The sequence below is a fragment of the Heptranchias perlo genome, chromosome 13 (genome assembly GCF_035084215.1).
Source record: "Heptranchias perlo isolate sHepPer1 chromosome 13, sHepPer1.hap1, whole genome shotgun sequence".
NCBI classification, from domain to species: domain Eukaryota; kingdom Metazoa; phylum Chordata; class Chondrichthyes; order Hexanchiformes; family Hexanchidae; genus Heptranchias; species Heptranchias perlo.
In genome coordinates, this window is record NC_090337.1 from 60,141,588 (window position 1) to 60,161,925 (window position 20,338).

The 20,338-nt window shown below is 43.3% G+C and overlaps 1 protein-coding gene across 6 annotated transcripts in view; it reads right to left on the reverse strand.

The window, feature by feature from the left end:
* Positions 1–6,262: 6,262 nt before the first annotated feature.
* The window catches only part of scly (selenocysteine lyase), a 41,454-nt gene continuing 27,378 nt past the window's right edge, over positions 6,263–20,338 (reverse strand). For 5 of the 6 annotated variants that reach the window (XM_067995573.1, XM_067995576.1, XM_067995571.1 and 2 more), the window contains 4 exons: positions 19,871–19,954; positions 9,775–9,877; positions 9,556–9,631; positions 6,263–7,636 (listed from right to left, as the gene is read on the reverse strand). In XM_067995573.1, the coding sequence (XP_067851674.1) occupies positions 7,468–7,636; positions 9,556–9,631; positions 9,775–9,877; positions 19,871–19,954 (432 nt within the window). In that variant the 3' untranslated portion in view covers positions 6,263–7,467. The remainder of the gene's footprint in view (positions 7,637–9,555; positions 9,632–9,774; positions 9,878–19,870; positions 19,955–20,338) is intronic. The other variant, XM_067995574.1, reaches the window with a different exon arrangement.

The window sequence follows — 20,338 nt, forward strand, 5'->3', positions numbered from 1 at the left end:
TGCTAAATGGAATTCAAATCAGAGAAGTGTGAGGTAATGCATTTGGGGAGGGCAAACAAGGCAAGGGAGTACACAATAAATGGGAGGATATTGAGAGGCATAGAGGAAGTGAAGGACCTTGGAGTGCATGTCCACAGATCCCTAAAGGTAACAGGACAGGTAGATAAGGTGGTTAAGGCAGCATACGGGATACTTTCCTTTATTAGTCAAGGCGTAGAATATAACAGCAGGGAGGTTATGCTAGAACTGTATAAGACACTAGTTAGGCCACAGCTTGAGTATTGCATACAGTTCTGGTCACCACTTTATAGGAAGGATGTAACTGCATCAGAGAGGGTACAGAGGAAACTTACAAGGATGTTGCCAGGACTGGAGAATTTTAGCTATGAGGAAAGATTGGATAGGCTGGAGTTGTTTTCTTTGGAACAGAGGAGGCTGAGGGGTGATTTAATTGAGTTGTACAAAATTATGAAGAGCCTAGATAGAGTGGATAGGAAGGACCTATTTCTCTTAGCAGAGAGGTCAATAACAGGGGGCATAGATTTAAAGTATTTGGTAGAAGGATTAGAGAGGAGCTGAGGAAAAATGTTTTCACGCAGAGGGTGGTGGGGGTCTGGAATTCACTGCCTGAAAGGGTGGTAGAGGCAGAAACCCTCATCACATTTAAAAAGTACCCGGATATGCATCTGAAGGGCCATAACCTACAAGGCTACGGACCAAGTGCTGGAAAGTGGGAATAGGCTGGGTGGCTCATTTTCAGCTGGCACGGACACAATGGGTCGAATGGCCTCCTTCTGTGCTGTAAATTTTCTATTATTCTATATCCCCCATCCATTTTACCACTATTTGAGGTTCCTAAGCTAGGCTGATACTCTGGGGCTGCAGTGTCAAAGGTCATGTCCTTCTGATGAGATATTAACCTCTGTTGAGGTGGATGTGAACGGTCCCATGACACAATTTGTATAGGAGTAGGGAGTTCTCCCAGTGTCCTGGCCAACATTCCTCTCTCAACTAACATCATCATTCATCTCACTGAAGCATTGCTGTGCACAAAATGCCACATTTGTCAATATAACGGTGACTGCACTTTGGGATGTTTCTGAGACACATGTTAAGGTGTCATACAAGTTGGTCCTTTCTCTAATATATAAATTTTGTGATTGGGTAACTCATATTGTCACTGAATGTACTGAACCTCATTTTCTCAAAAAATTTCAATCAAACATTAAATGTAAATGCGGTTTGATACCCAAGGCTGGAGTCACCATGGTTGTTAACTGCCCACCTTTTGCAAGGACAATTAGGTTTTCTGGCTCCTGTTCGTGCAATGGCCTGGCAAACAGCTGATTGCAGATGTCATCCCATAATCCACTGGGCCTGGTGGATTATAGGATGACTTCAGCAATCAGCTGTTCTTCAGCCCTCTGTGTGAAGGGGACCCAGAAAGAGTCGGCACCCACTGCCTGGATGCTGTTGGCTGCAGGACGTATCCACAAAATAAAGCCTCCAAACTCACAAAGCCACCCGTTAAATAATCGTACTGATTTTGGGCATAAGATTTTGGGTCAATCTTCTAATCTCGTACTTCAGAAGTCATCTTTCTGATAATGACATACAGGTCTCGACTTCTGGCGGCCTACGATACCCTGAATGTGAGTACGAATTGGACAGAGGGTTGACGATCTTTGATGCCACGAGCGCCAAGCCAATAATTCGGTCAAGAAAGCTCGACTGTGATGTTGGTCATCCATTTAGGCTATAAGTCAAGAATTCAGTTGCTTGGCTAGGTGACATCTAATCTACGCTGGAAAAGATAAGTGGGAAAGCTAGCTGATAATTCTCAACAAAAACTCAGCAATCTTCTGCCAAGAGACAAGTGTAGTAATCACCATCAACTGTACATCTTAACAGCAACATACCAAACTAATCCATACTTAGAAATAGATCTATGCTCTTCCCCCAATAAACAAAATGAAACAACATCATGTCCTGTCTCTCCTAAAGAAAATAACTGAATCGTGTTCCAGTAATGAAGAAAAATCACATTAGCAGTCCGTTCAACATCCCCTGAAGTTTCAGCTGATCTTTTTGATGTTCTTGCATTTAAAGAAAACAAGGAATCTTTGCAGTGTTACATCAAGTTGAAAGGTACTTCCCGGCCTAAAAATCAACAAATGACAGTAATGAGTGATTTGAGAAGGGAGGTAGTTACAGTGCTGCAGAATGTACGTTTACTTCAAACACAGACACAGGGGCTGGTTACCAACCTCCAAGTGCGGTCAACAATTTGAAAAGAAAAACTTGCATTTATATTGTGCCTTTCATGACCTCAGGATGCCCCAAAGTGCTTTACAGCCAATGAAGTACCTTTGAAGTGTAGTCACTGTTCTTATGTTGTAAGGACATAAGAAATAGGAGCAGGAGTAGGCCATCTGGCCCCTCGAGCCTGCTCCGTCATTCAACAAGATCATGGCTGATCTTCTACCTCAACGCCATTTTCCTGCACCATCCCCATATCTCTTGATACCTTTAATATCTAGAAAACTATCGATCTCTGTTTGGAATGTACTCAATGACTGAGCCTCCACAGGTCTCTGGGGTAGAGAATTCTAAAGGTTCACCGCCCTCTGAGTGAAGAAATTTCTTGACATCTCAGTCCTAAATGACCTACCCTTTATTCTGAGACCATGTCCTCTGGTTCTAGATTCCCCAGCCAGGGGAAACATCTTCCTTGCATCTACCCTGTCAAGCCCTGGAAGAATTTTGTATGTTTCAATGAGATCACCTCTCATTCTTCTAAACTCTAGAGAATTCAGGCCTTGTTTACTCAATAGAAAACATGGCAGCCAGTTTGTGGACAGCAATGTGATAATGACCAGATATTGTTTTAGTAATGTGCTTGAGGGATAAATGTTGGCAGGAACACTGGGGAGAACTCCCCTGTTCTTCTTCAAATGGTGCCGTGGGATCTTTTAAGTCCACCTGAGGGGGCAGACGGGGCCTCGGTTTAACGTCACGTCTGAAAGATGACTCCTCCGACAGTGCAGCACTCCCTCAGTACTGCACTGGAGTGTCAGCCTAAATTTTATGCTCAAGTCTCTGGAGTGGAACTTGAACCCACAACCTTTTGACTCAGTCAAGAGTGCTACCAATGGAGCCATGGCTGACACCTTGCATTGATAATAGTGCCTTAATGTAGAAACGTCCCACGGAGCTTCGCAGAGGCGTGAGCAGAAAAAAAATGGATGCTGAGCCAAAGAAGGAGATATTAGGAGAGAGTGACCAAAAGCTTGGTCAAATATGTGGGTTTTAATGAGAGGCAGAAGGGTTAGGGAGTGCATTCTAGAGCATAGGGCCTAGATAATTGAAGGCAGGGCTGCCAATGGTGGGTTGAAGGGTGGGATGGATGTGCAAAAGGCCAGAGCCAAAGAAATGGAGAGATCAGGACTGGGGGTAGCAGGGGGGTTGGAAAGGTTGCAGGGCTGGAGAAGGTTACAAAGATGGGGACAAGTGAAGCCATGATGTATAAAACAAGGGTAAAACTTTTAAATTGAAGGTGAGCAGGGTTTGGTGCAAGGTATTTATGGACAGCAGAGTTTTGGATGAGCTGACATTTACAGAAACTGGAAGATGGGAGGCCGGCTGGAAGAGCTTTGGAATAGTTGAATTTGGAGATGACAAAGGCATGGATGAGGGTTTCAGCAGCAGATAGGCTGAGGTAGGGGTGAAAGTGGGCGATATAATAGAGATGGAAGTAGGCGATCTGTGTGATGGGGACGACATAGGGCCAAATAGGGTGCAGAGGTTGCAAACAGTTTGGTTCAGCTTAAGACAGAGACCGGTAGGGGGGTGAACATAGGATCGGGAGTAGTCCATTCAGCCCCTCCAGCCTGTTCCACCACTCAATTAGATCATGGCTGTTCTGTACCTGAACTCCAGCCTTTGATCTATATCCCTCGATACCCTAATCAAAATCCGTCGATCAGTCTTGAATATTTCAAGTAGCCCAGTATCCAGTCTTTTGGGGGAGAGAATTCCACATTTTCACTACCCTTTGTGTAAAAAAGTGCTTCTGATTTTACTCCTGAATAATTTTAAGATTATGCCCCCTTGTTCTGGAATTCCCCACCAGAGGAAATAGTTTCTCTCTACCTTTCGAATCTTTTGATTATTTTAAACAAGTCAATCAGATCACCCCTCAACCATCTAAACTCAAGGGAATACAATCCAAGTTTGTGCAAACCGTCCTCATAATTTAATCCTTTTAACCCCAGTATTATTCTGGTGAATCAGTGCTGCACTCCCTCCAAGGCCAATATATCCTTCCTGAAGTGCAATGCCCAAAACTGAACACAGTACACCGGATGGGGTCTGACCAAAGCTCTATAGGACTGAAGCATAACTTCCACCCTTTTGTATTCCAATCCCCTTGCGATAACGGCCAACATTCCATTAGTCTTTTTGATTACTTTTTGAACATGTGCACTAGCTTTTAGTAATTGTGTATCTGCCATTAATTAAAAGTAAAAATGATGGAAGATCATCTCTTGGAATAGTAAAGGTCGTAAAGTTGGGTGCACAAGGTCACATGCCTGTTTTTTAAAGACGAGATCTATGGAAGTTTCAGGGGGCTGTACAACCAACATGCATGGGCCTCCTGTAAATATGATAATGATGTTTTTTTAGGTTCCCTGACAAATTCCACAAGTTTTGGTCAGGCTCCATCTGTAGACTTAATGCCACCTGTAAAAACTGGACACATCAGTGCTACAACCTGAGCAGTAAGCCGTCTTAAAACCAGCTTGTTGTCATTTTGGTCGCATTAGAAATATTGCATTTTGTTTTGCTATTGGTGTTTATGCATTTATTATTGTACAGACCCATTTTGCGAAATCCTCATTTTTGCTCTGCTGTACTTCAAGTGCCAAATAGCTGCTGCTATTCAAGTACCACCCAGGAGGATTGGAAGGATGGGTCGAGTTTGCGAACTCCTATTCTACTGTATGACCTGAACGAGGATTGCTTCATGATGGGACATTATCTGTAGGTCCAAAGGCACCTCAGTCACTCTGTGCACATCCACCATTGCCCCAGGACCACTCCCTTCCTAAGTGCCCACGTCAAATTAGACAAAACTTGTCTCCGTTGCCTCCTCTTCACTGCAGATGCTGTGACAGAAAGAAAGAAGTTGCATTTATATAGCACCTTTCACGACCTCAGGGAGTCCCAAAAGCACTTTACAGCCAATGAAATACTTTTTAGTCACTATTGTAATGTAGGAAACATGACAGCCAATTTGCGCACAGCAAGCTCCCACAAACAACAATGAAATAAATGACCAGATAATCTACTTTAGTGGTGTTGGTTGAGGGATAAATATTGGCCAGGTCACCGGGAGAACTCTCCTGCTCTTCTTCGAGTAGTGCCATGGGATCTTTATGTCCATCTGAGAGGGCAGACTTGGCCTCAGTTTAACGTCTCATCCAAAAGACGGTATCTCCAACAGTGCAGCACTCCCTCAGTACTGCACTGGAGTGTCAGCCTAGATTTTGTGCTCAAGTCCCTGAACTTGAACCCACAACCATCTGGCTCAGGGGCGAGAGTGTTACTGAGCCACGACCAACACCTAACAGAGCAATGCCATTTGCTGCAGCCTGACTTGCAGACCATGCCAAGGGATGGGAAGGCTCTTCCTGTTGCTGTGAAGATCATAACTGCATTTTGCTTCTATGCCACAGGATTCGTGTGGCATCTGCCAGATTACACAGCCTATAGCTCATTGCTGCAAAGAAGTGGCTGATGTCATGTTTTGATGGGGAAAACAACTTCTATAACTTTCCCAGGGGAACTGGAGAAGGCACAGAGCTATCACATCTCCTAACCATCCGTGTTTTACACCGACAGCTTTTCCTCAGTCCCGTCAGTGTTTGCTAATCGAAGTGAGCATTTTCACAGCCTGAGGCACTTTTTTGTCAAGTTCGCTCTGGAGCACCCCAAACTTTTCTTGTGGCAAATTCCGCAGAGTTTACACGCACGAATGACAAAAACTTGAGTGTGCGCGTCGGGTTCCTCCGTTTTCGCAAATCAGCAAAGCCATGTGTCTGAGCAAACAAGGTGTGCCTGAAGGCTGGGGGAATATGTGGCTTCTGCACCGGATCAGGCCAGCATTCACCTCACCTCCCTTTGGAATTAGTACTTGAACCCTGCAGCATTCCGCTGTCTCACACTCACCTTATGATGGTGCAAAAAAAGAGTCAACTGCCACTTCTAACAACTACTTTATTTAATTATTTAAAATATCTGTAACCTTTCCAGAATAAATTATTTTTGGTCTTGCTTTAGGCTGACACTCCGAAAAGCTGGAAAGTGCACCAAACACCTCAGGACGTCCCAAAGTGTTTTACAACCAATGAAGAAGTGGCAACATTCAAAATTTTTCAGGAGGGAGATGCTCCCAGATCCCCTTAGGAAATAAATTTTGTGTGTTCAGTGTTCCGATTCCCCTTTACAAATTTCTAGATCCACCAGTGCACTTTTTCATACTTCAGTTCTTCCCTGCAACAGAAGTGATGGATATATTGGGCATTTCTGCCTACATCCCACTGCATTCTCAGTATAATCACTTGTTCTTACATCATAGACAAGACCTTTAGGTTCCGTTTTTCCACAAAGGGTCTAAACTGTGAAATTCGATCTCCGAAAACACTGGTGAAAATCCTGGAATGTCATGCGATAGAACAGAATTTAAGTTACTCTGTCATCGTAAAGCAGTGGCCTTGGTCATAGGCTTTTTTCCCCACAGCTGGTATTGAATTGTTGGCTGATATTTGAATTGCTAGCCTAACTGGTGTTGTGTCAGCTTCTTTAAAGCTACTCGTTGGCTTTTGTGAGTTTTCTAGGTTGACAAGTTTGAGTCATTGAGGGACAATACATGTGAATGTGGATAGTGACCCAGACCAGATTACAACAAAAATATACAATAATTTCATCAACGTTCTCGAGGAAGGTAATGGTACTGATAAATATAATAATTATAGATGGAAAGTGGTGAGATTGTGTTTAAAAAGTAAAATAAAATTAAGTTTTTGTCCCAGTGATATCTCTTGATATATTACTTTAGTCCCCCTCTTTTTAGCCTCGCCTTGATTTTTTTTTTGGCTCAGATAGATGGGTATGCAGCCTGTGCATTATTCTCTGGAACCAGTTTCTATAAGGTGAATTGTCTCTGCCATGGTTCTCTTTTGTTACCTCCGGTGAAGTATTCAGTCACTACTCTACGTTCCTTCCTGACAGGCCGTTAAGAGTTCGGGAAGTGGGGAAATTGCATCATACCGCTCTATGGCATATGGTGTTGATGCACCCATCTGTTGGGCATCCTGAAATCTCCTTTTCTGATGAGAAAGTCCTCATTGCTCCAATTGTGTATCTCTGGATTTCTGCTGTCAGTAATCAGTTCCCGTCTCTGTGCTACTGCCCAGCCTGAGCAGCACCCACTTCAACTTCATTAACTGCTTGCTTCAGGTCTTCGATAATGGCATCTACATCCTCTTTCGATGTTGCACGCCCCACACTCAAGCGAAGTGCATTCTCTGCCACGTCATACGGAATGCCACTGTTCAGCAAAATATGCGAGGGCCTGGAAAAACAAGACTGCTTGTTACAGGAGGATGTGAGCAAGTAAACTACATTCAGCCCAACAAATCCACTCCACCCACAGAGCATGGACTCGACATCACTCGTTGAATTCCAGAAGGAAAACTTTATATGAATATTTCTTGACCCACAAAGAACCCTTATGTAGTTGAACACAGGCTATGGATATGGTGGTAGTGGTTATAGTACTGGACTAGAAACCTAGAGGTCGTGAGTTCAAATCCCAACTTGTGAAATTAAATTCAGTAAATCTGGCAATTTGTGGGGTGGTAACAGGAAAAAAAAAAGCTGCTGGATTGTCTAAGCAGCCTAACTGGTTCACTAATGCCCATCAAAGAAGGGAACCTGCCACCTCTACCCAGTCTGGCCTACTCTAGTCCATTCTTAATGACCTCTGAAGCGGCCTAGCAAGCCACTCAGCTGTACAAACTTAAGCCAAAACTACACAATGTCCATCTATGTTAACAGCTCCATTATTCAGCACTGACTGTTTGCTTACCATAAGTGTCACTTTTCATGGGTGCCAGTGCACAGGTAGCATGGCAGATGATGGGAGTATTTAATTCCTTCTGTCTATATTTATCCCTATAATCTCTAATCCCATTCCTAACTGGATGGTCATCCTGCTGCTCTTTAAAAAGGAGTTCCATCGACCTGATACTTGCTGCTTTTCTGAGAGCTGTCTCCATTTCTCTGAGGAGGACGTTAATTCTTCTATCTCCAGTCTCTCTTGAAGCTCATTAATTCTATTCTTGTACGACCAGGTTTCCTGCTAGAAGAAAACAAAACTGTTCCCCCCCACTTCCCCCAAGGTACAAATGTCACTAATTTACCCCCTTCTCTGGCATGTGCCTCAACCTATATCCTACTGTCCTGTGGGGAAGTCCAGGATCTGACGCTGCATTTTATTCACCACTGGCTATCACTGCAGGATATACCAGGACTGTCACTGTGGACTGGCTGCGCCATTGAATGTTTCACAGATACTTCACTGAGAAATGAGAGAGATACCACAAAATATGGGAGAGAATACAGATTATGGAATGAATATTTGTTTTTCACTGGGCCTTCACTTCAATGATTTATTGACCTGGACTACTTTCAGACACTAAATTTAGTCTTTGTACTACCTCGGCCAAAACCAGCGCATATTAATAATTTATTGCAGGGCCCTTTCAATTTCCAGCTCAGTGACCGGCTCAAGTTGTAACTATTACAAGAATATAAATGCATCTTAACACCGCACAGTACCACCAACAGCAGCGTGCCAGTCTCCCATTTGACAGAACTAAGGAGGAGAGGCGGCATCTGTCGCCAGTGTGGGCGGGGAAGGGGCAGTGGGCAGCAGTGCTCAGCTACACGGCTGCATCCTACCGAATGCACGCGCAGTTGGTGATCTACAATGTGCATGCGCAGCTTGATCAAAGACCCGAGCATGCGCATCAGCAAAAGAGGAATTTCTCATTCCCTGGCACTAGTCACAGCCGACACTGTTAAAGTTCATTACGCTAATAATCAAAACGCCAATAGATCATAGTGTTGGAAATATAAACTGGCCTTTAATTATACAGCAATATTGCCATAGTTATTAAATTATTTCCCATGATAGTCTAACATTAAGCCACGCAGTAAGTAGACAAGATGCACAATAGGAAGCAATGGATTACTGAATCGCAAACCACTGGCCTTTCCAGGCTGTTTGCCGTTTTTTTTTTTAAAAACAAGCCCTGTTCCCATTTAGAAAATATACAAAATCCCATGATTACAACGGTCCTGCTTAAAGGCTCAAATTCTACCCAAAGCACTGCAAGAATGGGCAGCCCAGGTGGTGATGTAATGCTTTCCAACACTATTCTGCCACCTATTACAGAATCACACAGGGGACATCGTGAGACCTCTTACCTGTTGCCTTTGTCGGAATGGCAGGCAGCTCCCACGCTAGCCAGCAGCCTTCGACAGTGCAGCAGCACCTTCCGACCTGGCACACAATGGAACAGTTATTGTAGCACAGCACATTTTTTACAGGTGATTCAAACATTTCCAACTTGTGCTTTTGGGCACTTATTAATTAAACACCACATGTCTGATTCATTGAGATTAAGAGAGTATTTTTACCAGTACCTTGTAGGTTAGGCCCTAGGATGGACACGTTGCAGGTGTTTGGCAACCTGTTTGAGCCCTTAAAGTGGCTGTTGAAATGGAGTTTGTCCTTTCCAAAGACAGTCTGCGATAAGAATAGAAAAATAAGTCTCTTGGACATACAGATTTTACTCATCTATCATATCATATACAGACAACTACAGAAACACTAGATTTGATAATAATTATGACTTTTATACAATCTTAATTAACTAATCGCTTCCTAGTCAACTTTCACTGATGAAACCACTTCAAATTCACCTCCAAATGTACATAGTCTAGTGGACTAAACCCATTCTGCAGCAACCTGTATCCTACTGTGATATGCAGAGCCTGGCAACTCAAAGTAATGAAGCAATGGCCAGGGCACAGTATCCCCACCAGTTTATTTACAGAATCTGCCTGTGTATCCTGAATTTTTCACTGCAATTTCATAGCCTACCCCTGCCCCTTAGCCAGGTGTTAGAATATCCTCGCAGGGGCATTTGCTAGTTCTGTTGGGGAGGGTTTAAACTAGTATGGCAGGGGGATGGGAACTAAGGGGCAGGTACAGATAGGACAAATTCAGACTAGGAAATGGGAAGTAGAAAAGCAGTTAGTGACGTCGTTAGCGTCTCAGAAAGGCAAAAGAAGCAAAGGTTAAATAGTATTCAGCACAAGAATATGACGGGGTTAAAGGGTCTATACTTCAAAGCAAGGAGTATTACAAACAAAGCAGATGAGCTAAGGGCACAGAAAGACACATGGCAGCATGATATCATTGCTATAACGGAAACCTGGCTTAAAGAGGGGGCTAATTGGCAGCTCAATATCCCTGGATATAGAGTTTTCAGGCAAGATAGAGTGGGTGATAAAAAAGGAGGGGGGGGTTAGCATTATTGGTTAAAGAATCAATTACAGTTGTGAGAAGTGATGATATGCTAAATGGATCATCAATTGAGGCCATATGGGTTGAGCTAAGAAATAAAAAAGGGGCAGTCACACTATAGTGTACTATAGACCCCCGAATAGCGAAAGGGAGATAGAAGAATAAATATGTAGGCAAATTTCTGAGTGCAAAAATAAGAGGGCAATAATAGTAGGGGACTTCAACTACCCTAACATCAACTGCGATTCAAACAGTGTGAGGGGCACAGAGGGCGCAAAATTCTTGATCGGTGTCCAGGAGAACTTTTTTAGCCAGTACGTGACAAACCCAACAAGAGGGGATGCAATTCTAGATTTAGTCCTGGGAAATGAAGATGGGCAAGTGGGTGAAGTGACAGTGGGTAACCATATTGGGGATAGTGACCACAATTCAGTTAGTTTTAGCATTATTATGGAAGAGAGTTAAATCAGGAGTAAATGTTTTAAATTGGGGGAAAGCAAATTTTACAGAACTAAGAGGTGATTTGGCAGAAGTGGACTGGACACAACTACTTGAGAGAAATCAGTGGCAAGCCAGTGGGAGGCACTAAAAAGTGAAATTCTACAGGTACAATGCAGGCATGTCCCCTCAAAGAAAAAGGGTGACACTGCCAAATTTAGAGCCCCCTGGTTGTCTAGAAGTATGGGGGCAAGATAAAGCAGAAAAAGAAAGCTTATGACTGTCACAGAAAACTAAATGCTGCAGAAAGCCTAGAGGAGTATAGAAAGTACAGGGATGACGTAAAAAAGGAAATAAGGAAAGCAAAGAGAGGGCATGAAAAAATATTAGTTAGTAAGATTAAAGAAGAGTTTGCATTTGCAAACGTGACTCCAGGATGGTATGTTGCCTCCCTGGTGATGGGTCAAGGATGTCACGGAGTGGCTGCAGGGCATTCTGGAGGGGGAGGGTGAACAGCCAGTAGTCGTGGTCCATATCGGTACCAACGACATAGGTAAAAAAAAGGGATGAGGTCCTGCAAGGTGAATTTAAGGAGTTAGGAGATAAATTAAAAAGCAGGACCTCAAAGGTAGTGATCTCAGGATTACTACCAGTGCCACGTACTGGTGAGTATAAGAACAGGAGAATAGACCAGATGAATGTGTGGCTGCAGGGATGGTGTAGGACGGAGGGATTTAGATTCCTGGGACACTGGGACCGGTTCTGGGGAAGGAGGGATCTGTACAAGCGGGACGGGTTACACCCGAGCAGAACTGGGACCGATGTCCTCGCGGGGGTGTTTGCTAGTGCTGTTGGGGAAGGTTTAAACTATAATGGCAGGGGGATGGGAACCTGAGCAGAGAGATGGTGGGGGGGGGGAAACAAGGATAGAAACAAAAGACAGAAAGGGAAGAAGCAATAGTGGAAGGCAGACAAAACAAGGGCGAAAAACAAATAGGGCCATAGCGCAAAATAAAACTAAGATGACTAGCAATCTTAAAAAGACAAGTCTAAAGACATTGTGTCTTAATGTGCGGAGCATTCGCAATAAGCTAGAAGAATTAACAGCGCAGAAAGATATTAACGGTTATGATATAGTTGCGATTACGGAGACATGGCTGCAGGGTGACCAAGGATGGGAACTGAACATCCAGGGATATTCAATAATTAGGAAGGACTGGCAAAAAGAGAAAGGAGGTGGGGTAGCGCTGGTAGTAAAGGAGGAAATCAAATGTAATAATGAGGAAGGATTTTGGCTCGGAAAATCATGATGTGGAATCTGTATGGGTGAAGCTAAGAAACACCAAAGGGCAGAAAATGTTGGTGGGGGTTGTCTATAGGCCCCCAAACAGTAGTGGAGATGTAGGGGAGGGCATTAAACAGGAAATTAGAGACGCATGCAAGAAGGATACAACTATAATCATGGGTGACTTTAATCTACATATAGATTGGACAAACCAAATTAGCAATAATACTGTGGGGAAGGAATTCCTGGAGTGATGGTTTTCTAGACCAATACGTTGAGGAACCAACTAGAGAACAGGTGAGTCTAGACTGGGTATTGTGCAAAGAGAAAGGATTAATTAACAATCTTGTTGTGCGGGGTCCCTTAGGGAAGAGCGACCATAACATGATGGAATTCCTCATTAAGATGGAGAGTGAAGTAGTTGAATCCGAAACTAGGGTCCTGAATCCAAATAAAGGAAATTACGAAAGTATGAGGTGCGAGTTGGCTATGATAGATTGGGGAACTTTACTAAAAGGGATGACGGTGGATAGGCAATGGCTAATATTTAAAGAATGTGTGCAGGAATTACAACATTTATTCATTCCTGTCTGGCCCAAAAATAAAACAGGAAAGGCGGCTCAACCGTGGCTTACAAAAGAAATTAGGGATAGTATTGGATCCAAAGAGGAGACATATAAAATTGCCAGAAAAAGCGGCAAGCCTGAGGATTGGGAGCAGTTCAGAATTCAGCAAAGGAGGACAAAGACATTGATTAAGAGGGAAAAAATAGAGTATGAGAGTAAACTGGCAGGGAACATAAAAACTGACTGTAAAAGCTTCTATAAATAGGTCAAGAAAAAGATTGAAGACGACAAATGTAGGTCCTTTACAGTCAGAAATGGGGGAAATTATAATGGGGAACAAAGAGATGGCAGAACAATTAAACACATACTTTAGTTCTGTCTTCACAAAGGAAGATACAAATAACCTCCCAGAAATGTTAGGGAACCAAGGGTCTAGCGAGAGGGAGGAACTGAAGGAAACCAGTATTAGTAAGAAAATAGTGCTAGGGAAATTAATGGGGTTGAAGGCTGACAAATCCCCAGGGCCTGATAATCTACATCCCAGAGTACTAAAGGAAGTGGCCCTGGAAATAGTGGATGCATTGGTGATCATCTTCCAAAATTCTAGACGCTCTGGAACAGTTCCTACAGATTGGAGGGTGGCAAATGTAGCCCCACTATTTAAAAGAGGGAGAAAAAAACAGGGAATTACAGACCAGTTAGCCTAACATCAGTAGTGGGGAAAATGCTAGAGTCTATTATAAAAGATGTGATAACAGAACACTTGGAGGGCATTAACGGGATTGGACAAAGTCAGCATAGGTTTATGAAAGGGAAATCATGCTTAACAAATCTACTGGAGTTTTTTGAGGATGTAACTGGTAGAATAGATAGGGGAGAACTAGTGGATGTGGTGTATTTGGATTTTCAGAAGACTTTTGATAAGGTCCCACACAAGAGGTTAGTGTGCAAAATTAAAGCACGTGGGATTGGGGGGGGAATATACTGGCGTGGATTGAGAATTGGTTGACAGACAGGAAAGAGTGTAGGAATAAACGGGTCTTTTCCGGGTGGCAGGCAGTGACTCGTGAGGTACCGCAGGGATCAGTGCTTGGGCCCCAGCTATTCACAATATATATCAATGATTTGGATGAGGGAACTAAATGTAGCATTTCCAAGTTTGCAGACGACACAAAGCTGGGGTGGAAGGTGAGCTGTGAGGAGGATGCAAAGAGGCTCCAATGTGATTTAGACAAATTGGGTGAGTGGGTAAGAACATGGCAGATGCAGTATAACATGGATAAATGTGAGGTTATCCACTTTGGTTGTAAAAATAGAAAGGCAGATTATCTGAATGGTGATAGATTTGGAAAAGGGGAGGTGCAACGAGACCTGGGTGTCCTTCTACACCAGTCGCTGAAAACGAGCATTCAGGTGCAGCAAGCAGTTAGGAAGGCAAATGGTGTGTTGGCCTTCATTGCAAGAGGATTTGAGTACAGGAGCAGGGATGTCTTACTGCAATTATACAGGGCCTTGGTGAGAATACATCTGGAGTATTGTATGTAGTTTTGGTCTCCTTATCTGAGGAAGGATGTCCTTGCCATGGAGGGAGTGCAACGAAGGTTTACCAGACTGATTCCTGGGATGGCAGGACTGACATACGAGGAGAGATTGGGTCGACTCGGCCTATATTCACAAGAGTTTCGAAGAATGAGAGGTGATCTCATTGAAACATATAAAATTCTAACAGGACTAGACAGACTAGATGCAGGGAGGATGTTCCCGATGGCTGGGGAGTCCAGAGCCGGGGTCACAGTCTCAGGACACGGGTTATGCCATTTAGAACCGAGATGAGGAGAAATTTCTTCACTCAGAGGGTGGTGAACCTGTGGAATTCTCTACCACAGAAAGCAGTGGAGGCCAAATCATTAGATGTATTCAAGAAGGAAATAGATATATTTCTTAATGTTAAAGGGATCAAGGGATATGGGGAAAAAGCAGGAACAGGGTACCGAGTTAGACGATCAGCCATGATCATTTTGAATGGCGGAGCAGGCCCGAAGGGCCGAATGGCCTACTCCAGCTCCTATTTTCTATGTTTAAAACCCAAAGATGTTTTATCAGTACATTAAGAACAAGAGGATAGCTAAGGAAAAGGTGGGACCTATCAAGGATGATAAGGGTAACTTGTGTGTAGAAGCAGAGGATGTGGGTCGGGTTTTAAATGAATACTTTGTCTCTGTATTCACAAAGGAAAGGAATGATCCGGACGTAATAGTTTAAGAGTAGAGGTGTGAAATAGTGGATAAGGTAAACGTAACGAGAGAGGAAGTACTAGAGGGACTGGAATCCTTGAAAGTTGATAAGTCACCAGGGCCGGATGGATTGTTTCCTCGGCTATTGAAGGAAGCCAGGGAGGAAATCGCGGATGTTCTGAGGATCATTTTCCAATCCTCACTAGATACGGAGTACTGGAAGACTGCAAACGTAGTACCATTGTTTAAGAAGGGTACGAGGGAAAGGCCAAACAATTATAGGCCGGTCAGTCTTACCTCGGTGGTGGGCAAACTATTAGAATCAATACTGAGAAATAGGATAAACTGTCACTGGGAAAGGCATGGTTTAATCAGGGATGGTCAGCATGGATTTGTTCAGGGAAGGTCATGCCTTACAAATCTGATTAAATTCTTTGAGGAAGTGAGAAGGAGGATTGATGAGGGTAGTGCGGTGGATATTGTCTACCTGGATTTTAGTAAGGCATTTGACAAGGTCCCACATGGCAGACTGGTCAGAAAGGTAAAAGCCCATGGGATACAGGGGAATGTGGCAAATTGGATCCAAAATTGGCTCAGTAACAGGAAACAAAGGGTAAAAGTCGATGGATGTCTTTACGAATGGAAATCCATTTCCAGTGGTGTGCCACAGGGCTCAGTGCTGGGTCCCTTGTTGTTTGTGGTATATATTAATGATTTGGACTTGAATGTAGGGGGCATGATTGGCAAATTTGCAGACGACACAAAAATTGGCCGTGTAGTTGATGGAGTCTACAGCTATCCTCTTCTCTAAGAAGATATCAAGGGGTTGGTGGAGTGGGTGGAAAAGTGGCAAATGGAGTTCAACCCGGAGAAGTGTGAGGTAATGCACTTAGGGAGGGCAAACAGTAAAAGTGAATACACAGTAAACGGGAATATATTGAGAGGGGCGAGGAAGTGAGAGTGCATGTGCACAGGTCCCTGAAGGTGGTAGTACAGATAGATAAGGTTGTGAAGAAGGCATATGGAATGCTCTCCATTATTAGCCGAGTATAGAACACAAAAGCAGGGATGTAATGATGGAACTGTATAAAACGCTGGTAAGGTCACAGCTGGAGTATTGTGCGCAGTTCTGGTCACCACATTACAGGAAGGACGTAATTGCTCTGGAGAGAGTGCAGAGAAGATTTACAAGAATGTTGCCAGGGCTTGAAAATTGCAACTCTGAGGAGAGATTGGATAGGCTGGGGTTGTTTTCCTTGGAGCAGAGGAGGCTGAAGGGAGACTTGATTGAGGTGTACAAAATTATGAGGAGCCTTGATAGAGTAGACAAGAAGTACCTGTTTCCCCTAGCGGAGAGTTCAAGAACTAGAGGACATAGATTTAAGCCGATGGGCGGAAGGATTAGAGGGAACGTGAGGAAAAACTTTTTTACCCAGAGGGTGGTGGGTGTATGGAATTTGCTGCCCGAATTGGTGGTAGAGGCAGGGACCCTCAACTCTTTTTAAAAAGTACCTGGACTTGCACCTAAAGTGCTGCAAGCTGCAGGACTACAGACCAGGTGCTGGAAGGTGGGATCAGAACGGGCACCTGGCTGTTCTTCCAGCCGGCGCGGACACGATGGGCCGAATTGCCCCCTTCTGTGCTGTATCTTTTCTATGGTTCTAATGCTGAAATACTGGGTATCTGGCGCGAGAGGTTTCTCGTGTACTACAGAAATTGTGCAGTTGCCACTTGTCATTGGCATTTACTTTGGGATCTGTTCCCACCTTATTTCCCTCCTCCCAAATAGATATTAAACCAAATCCCAGGCATCAGGAGTTTGATAAAATGATTTCAAATATCACAGGGTTTATAAAAACGGGAACTTTTTTCTCCCTTTTTCCTATTTTTTCCAACTTTACTGAAATGCTTGTTTCACCTTGCAGGTTTTTATATACATATATACATATAAAATCAAGGAATAAAAACAGTAAGCCCTGGAAATACACAATCAATATCTGTAAATATAGAAAATAGAAAGACTAACACTTCGAATGTAGACCCTTCGCCAAACATTTTAATAAGGTTGGAAAAAAAAGAGGGAGTAGGGAAGGGAACGTATGCACCAATCACAGAGAGGGAGTTAATGGGCTGAATGATTTAATAGAAAACAATTAGATGATATAAAGTAACAGAAAACAAAAAAAAAACACTGGAAAGTGAAGGGGAAGATAAACAAAGAAAAATATACACCTGGCACAGAGCAGAAGGTAATCAGTGAATGTACTGTAACCGGAGATAAAAGATCAGCTAGAGAGTGAAACAACAACAACTTGCATTTATATAGCACCTTTAAAGCAGTAAAATGTCCCAAGGTGCTTCACAGTAGCGTTAGCAAACAAAATTTGACACCGAGCCACACAAGATACTAGGACAGGTGACCAAAAGCTTGGTCAAAGAGGTAGGTTTTAAGGCGTGTCTTAAAGGAGGAGAGAGAGGTAGAGTGACAAAGAGGTTTAGGGAGGGAATTCCAGAGCTTAGGGCCTAGGCAGCTGAAGGCACAGCCGCCAAAAGTGGGGCGAAGGAAATCGGGGATGCACAAGAGGCCAGAATTGGAGGGATGCAGAGTTATTGGAGGGTTGTAGGGCTGGAGGTGGTTAAAGAGATAGGGAGGGGCGAGGCCATGGACAGATTTGAAAACAAGGATGAGAATTTTAAATTTGAGGTGTTGCTGGACAGGGAGCAAATGTAGGTCAGCGAGCACAGGGATGATGGATGAATGGGACTTGATGCGGGCAGCAGAGTTTTGAATGAGCTGAAGTTTACGATAATATGAAAGAGTTTGCTTCAATCATAGACCCAACATTTGTATGTCACAAGCACTGTCCCCTGGGCAAAAGAACATGGTGACGATTCATTATATTAGTTCTAGAACATGGCATTGGGCAACACAACAAGTTAAGATAATGCCTCTTGCTGGGCTACAGTTCCAGTGATGCTAGCAGCCCCTCTGAATCTCACCCAAGTGGATGCTTTCCAGGTGAGAGTCCAGACAGTGAATGTCGGCAGGCTACTGGACTAGGGGGTATCATGCCCCAGCCCCATCCGATCCTTATCACGAGTGCATCTTTCCACTAGGAGTCAATGGATAACAATCAAGATCGGGAACCCTGGAAGTTTTTTTTCCCCCATGCCTAACCCATTTGCAGCACCTCAACTGTGATCAACTCACTCAGCAAGAGAACAGGAGTCATACAATTTACAGCACAGAAACAGGCCATTCAGCCCAACTGGTCCATATTGGTGTTTATGTTCCAAACAAGCCTCCTCCCACCCTACTTCATCTAACCCCATCAGCATATCCTTCTTTTCCTTCAACCCTCTTCTGCTTATCTTCCACTTAAATGCATTTATGTTATTCGCTTCAACTCCTTGTGGTACCGCGTTCCATATTCTTACCACTCTTTGGGTAAAGTAGTTTCTACTGAATTCCCTATTGTATTCGTTAGTCACTATCTTATATTTATGACCTCTAGTTTTTGACTCCCCACAAGTGGAAACATGTTAATCTTAAAGACCTCCCTTAGCCTTCACTTTTCTAGAGAAAAGAGCCCCAGCCTGTTCAGTCTTTCCTGATAAGTATATCCTCTCAGTTTTGGTATCATCCTTGTGAATCTTTTTTACACTTTTCCAGTGCCTCTATATCCTTTTTACATTATGCAAACCAGAAGTGTGCACAGTACTCCAAATGTGGTCTAACCAAGATTCTATTCAAGTTTAACATAACTTCACTGCTTTTCAATTCTATCCCTCTAGAAATGAACCCCAGTACCTGGTTTGCTTTTTTTTTAATGGCCTTATTAATCTGCGTCGTTACTTTTGGTGATTTGTGTATCTGTACCCCTAGATCCCTTTACTCCTCTACACCAGTTAGACTCCTATTATCCAGGCAGTATGTGGCCTCTTTATTCTTCCTATCAAAATGCACCACCTCACACTTATCTATATTGAAATTCATTTGCCATTTACATGCCCATTCTGCAAGTTTATTCATGTCTTCTTGTATTTTGTCACATTCTTCCTCAGCATTAATTATACCCCCCAATTTGGTGTTGTCTGCAAATTTTGAAATTGTACTTCCGATTCCCAAATCCAAATCATTTAGGTAAATCGTGAACAACAGTGGTCCCAGCACCGATCCGTGTGGAACACCGCTTCCGACCTTTTGCCAGTCTGAGTAGCTAATCAAACCAGGACCTTCTGGTCTATATGAGTGGTGTTTTACACAAATCGGTGCAGGTGTACTATATGGTTTACAATTTCACTGAATTCATTATTTTCAGTTAGTACATTCTTGGGTAGTCACATTATCACAATGTAACTCATATGAAATAGTTGCATTTCATGGGAACATAGGGATAGCTAGATGAAAAAAGACCAAGGTCCATCTAGTTCGCCTCCTGTCAATCGGATGATACAACAATAATGGAGTTGTTGACTATTCATAGCAATCAATCTCTATCAATTAGTCTACAACAGACCCAGACATGAGGCGAGGAAAACCCTGTGGTGGAGAGCTTTGGGAACTATGGGTCCAAAGTCACTTGTTCCTCCCAAACATACTACACTTACCACATGTCATGTCTTAAATTATTTATGCACTGTATCCCAAAATATTATTTCATTACGACTAAACATTCACACATACCAACAGTTTCTCCTCCAGGTAATCCCTCACTTCTTGCATGTGACTGGCATACACCTCCAGATTTCTGACAACCAGCTCAGCGGCCTGAGGGAAGAGGTCAGTAAAATCAAGTCGAAGACTATCAATGGTAACTGTCATTTAACGTTCATCTCTTTGTATCTAGCTCCTGTTTATTCCGCAAGGTAAGGGATATTTATCACGTCTTCACAAAGGAGGACACAAATAACCTCCCAGAAATGTTAGGGAACCAAGGGTCCAGTGAGAGGGAGGAACTGAAGGAAACCAGTATTAGTAAAAAAAAAAGTGCTAGGGAAATTAATGGGGCTAAAGGCTGACAAATCCCCAGGGCCTGATAATCTACATCCCAGAGTACTAAAGGAAGTGGCCCTGGAAATAGTGGATGCATTGGTGATCATCTTCCAAAATTCTGACACTCTGGAACAGTTCCTACAGATTGGAGGGTAGCAA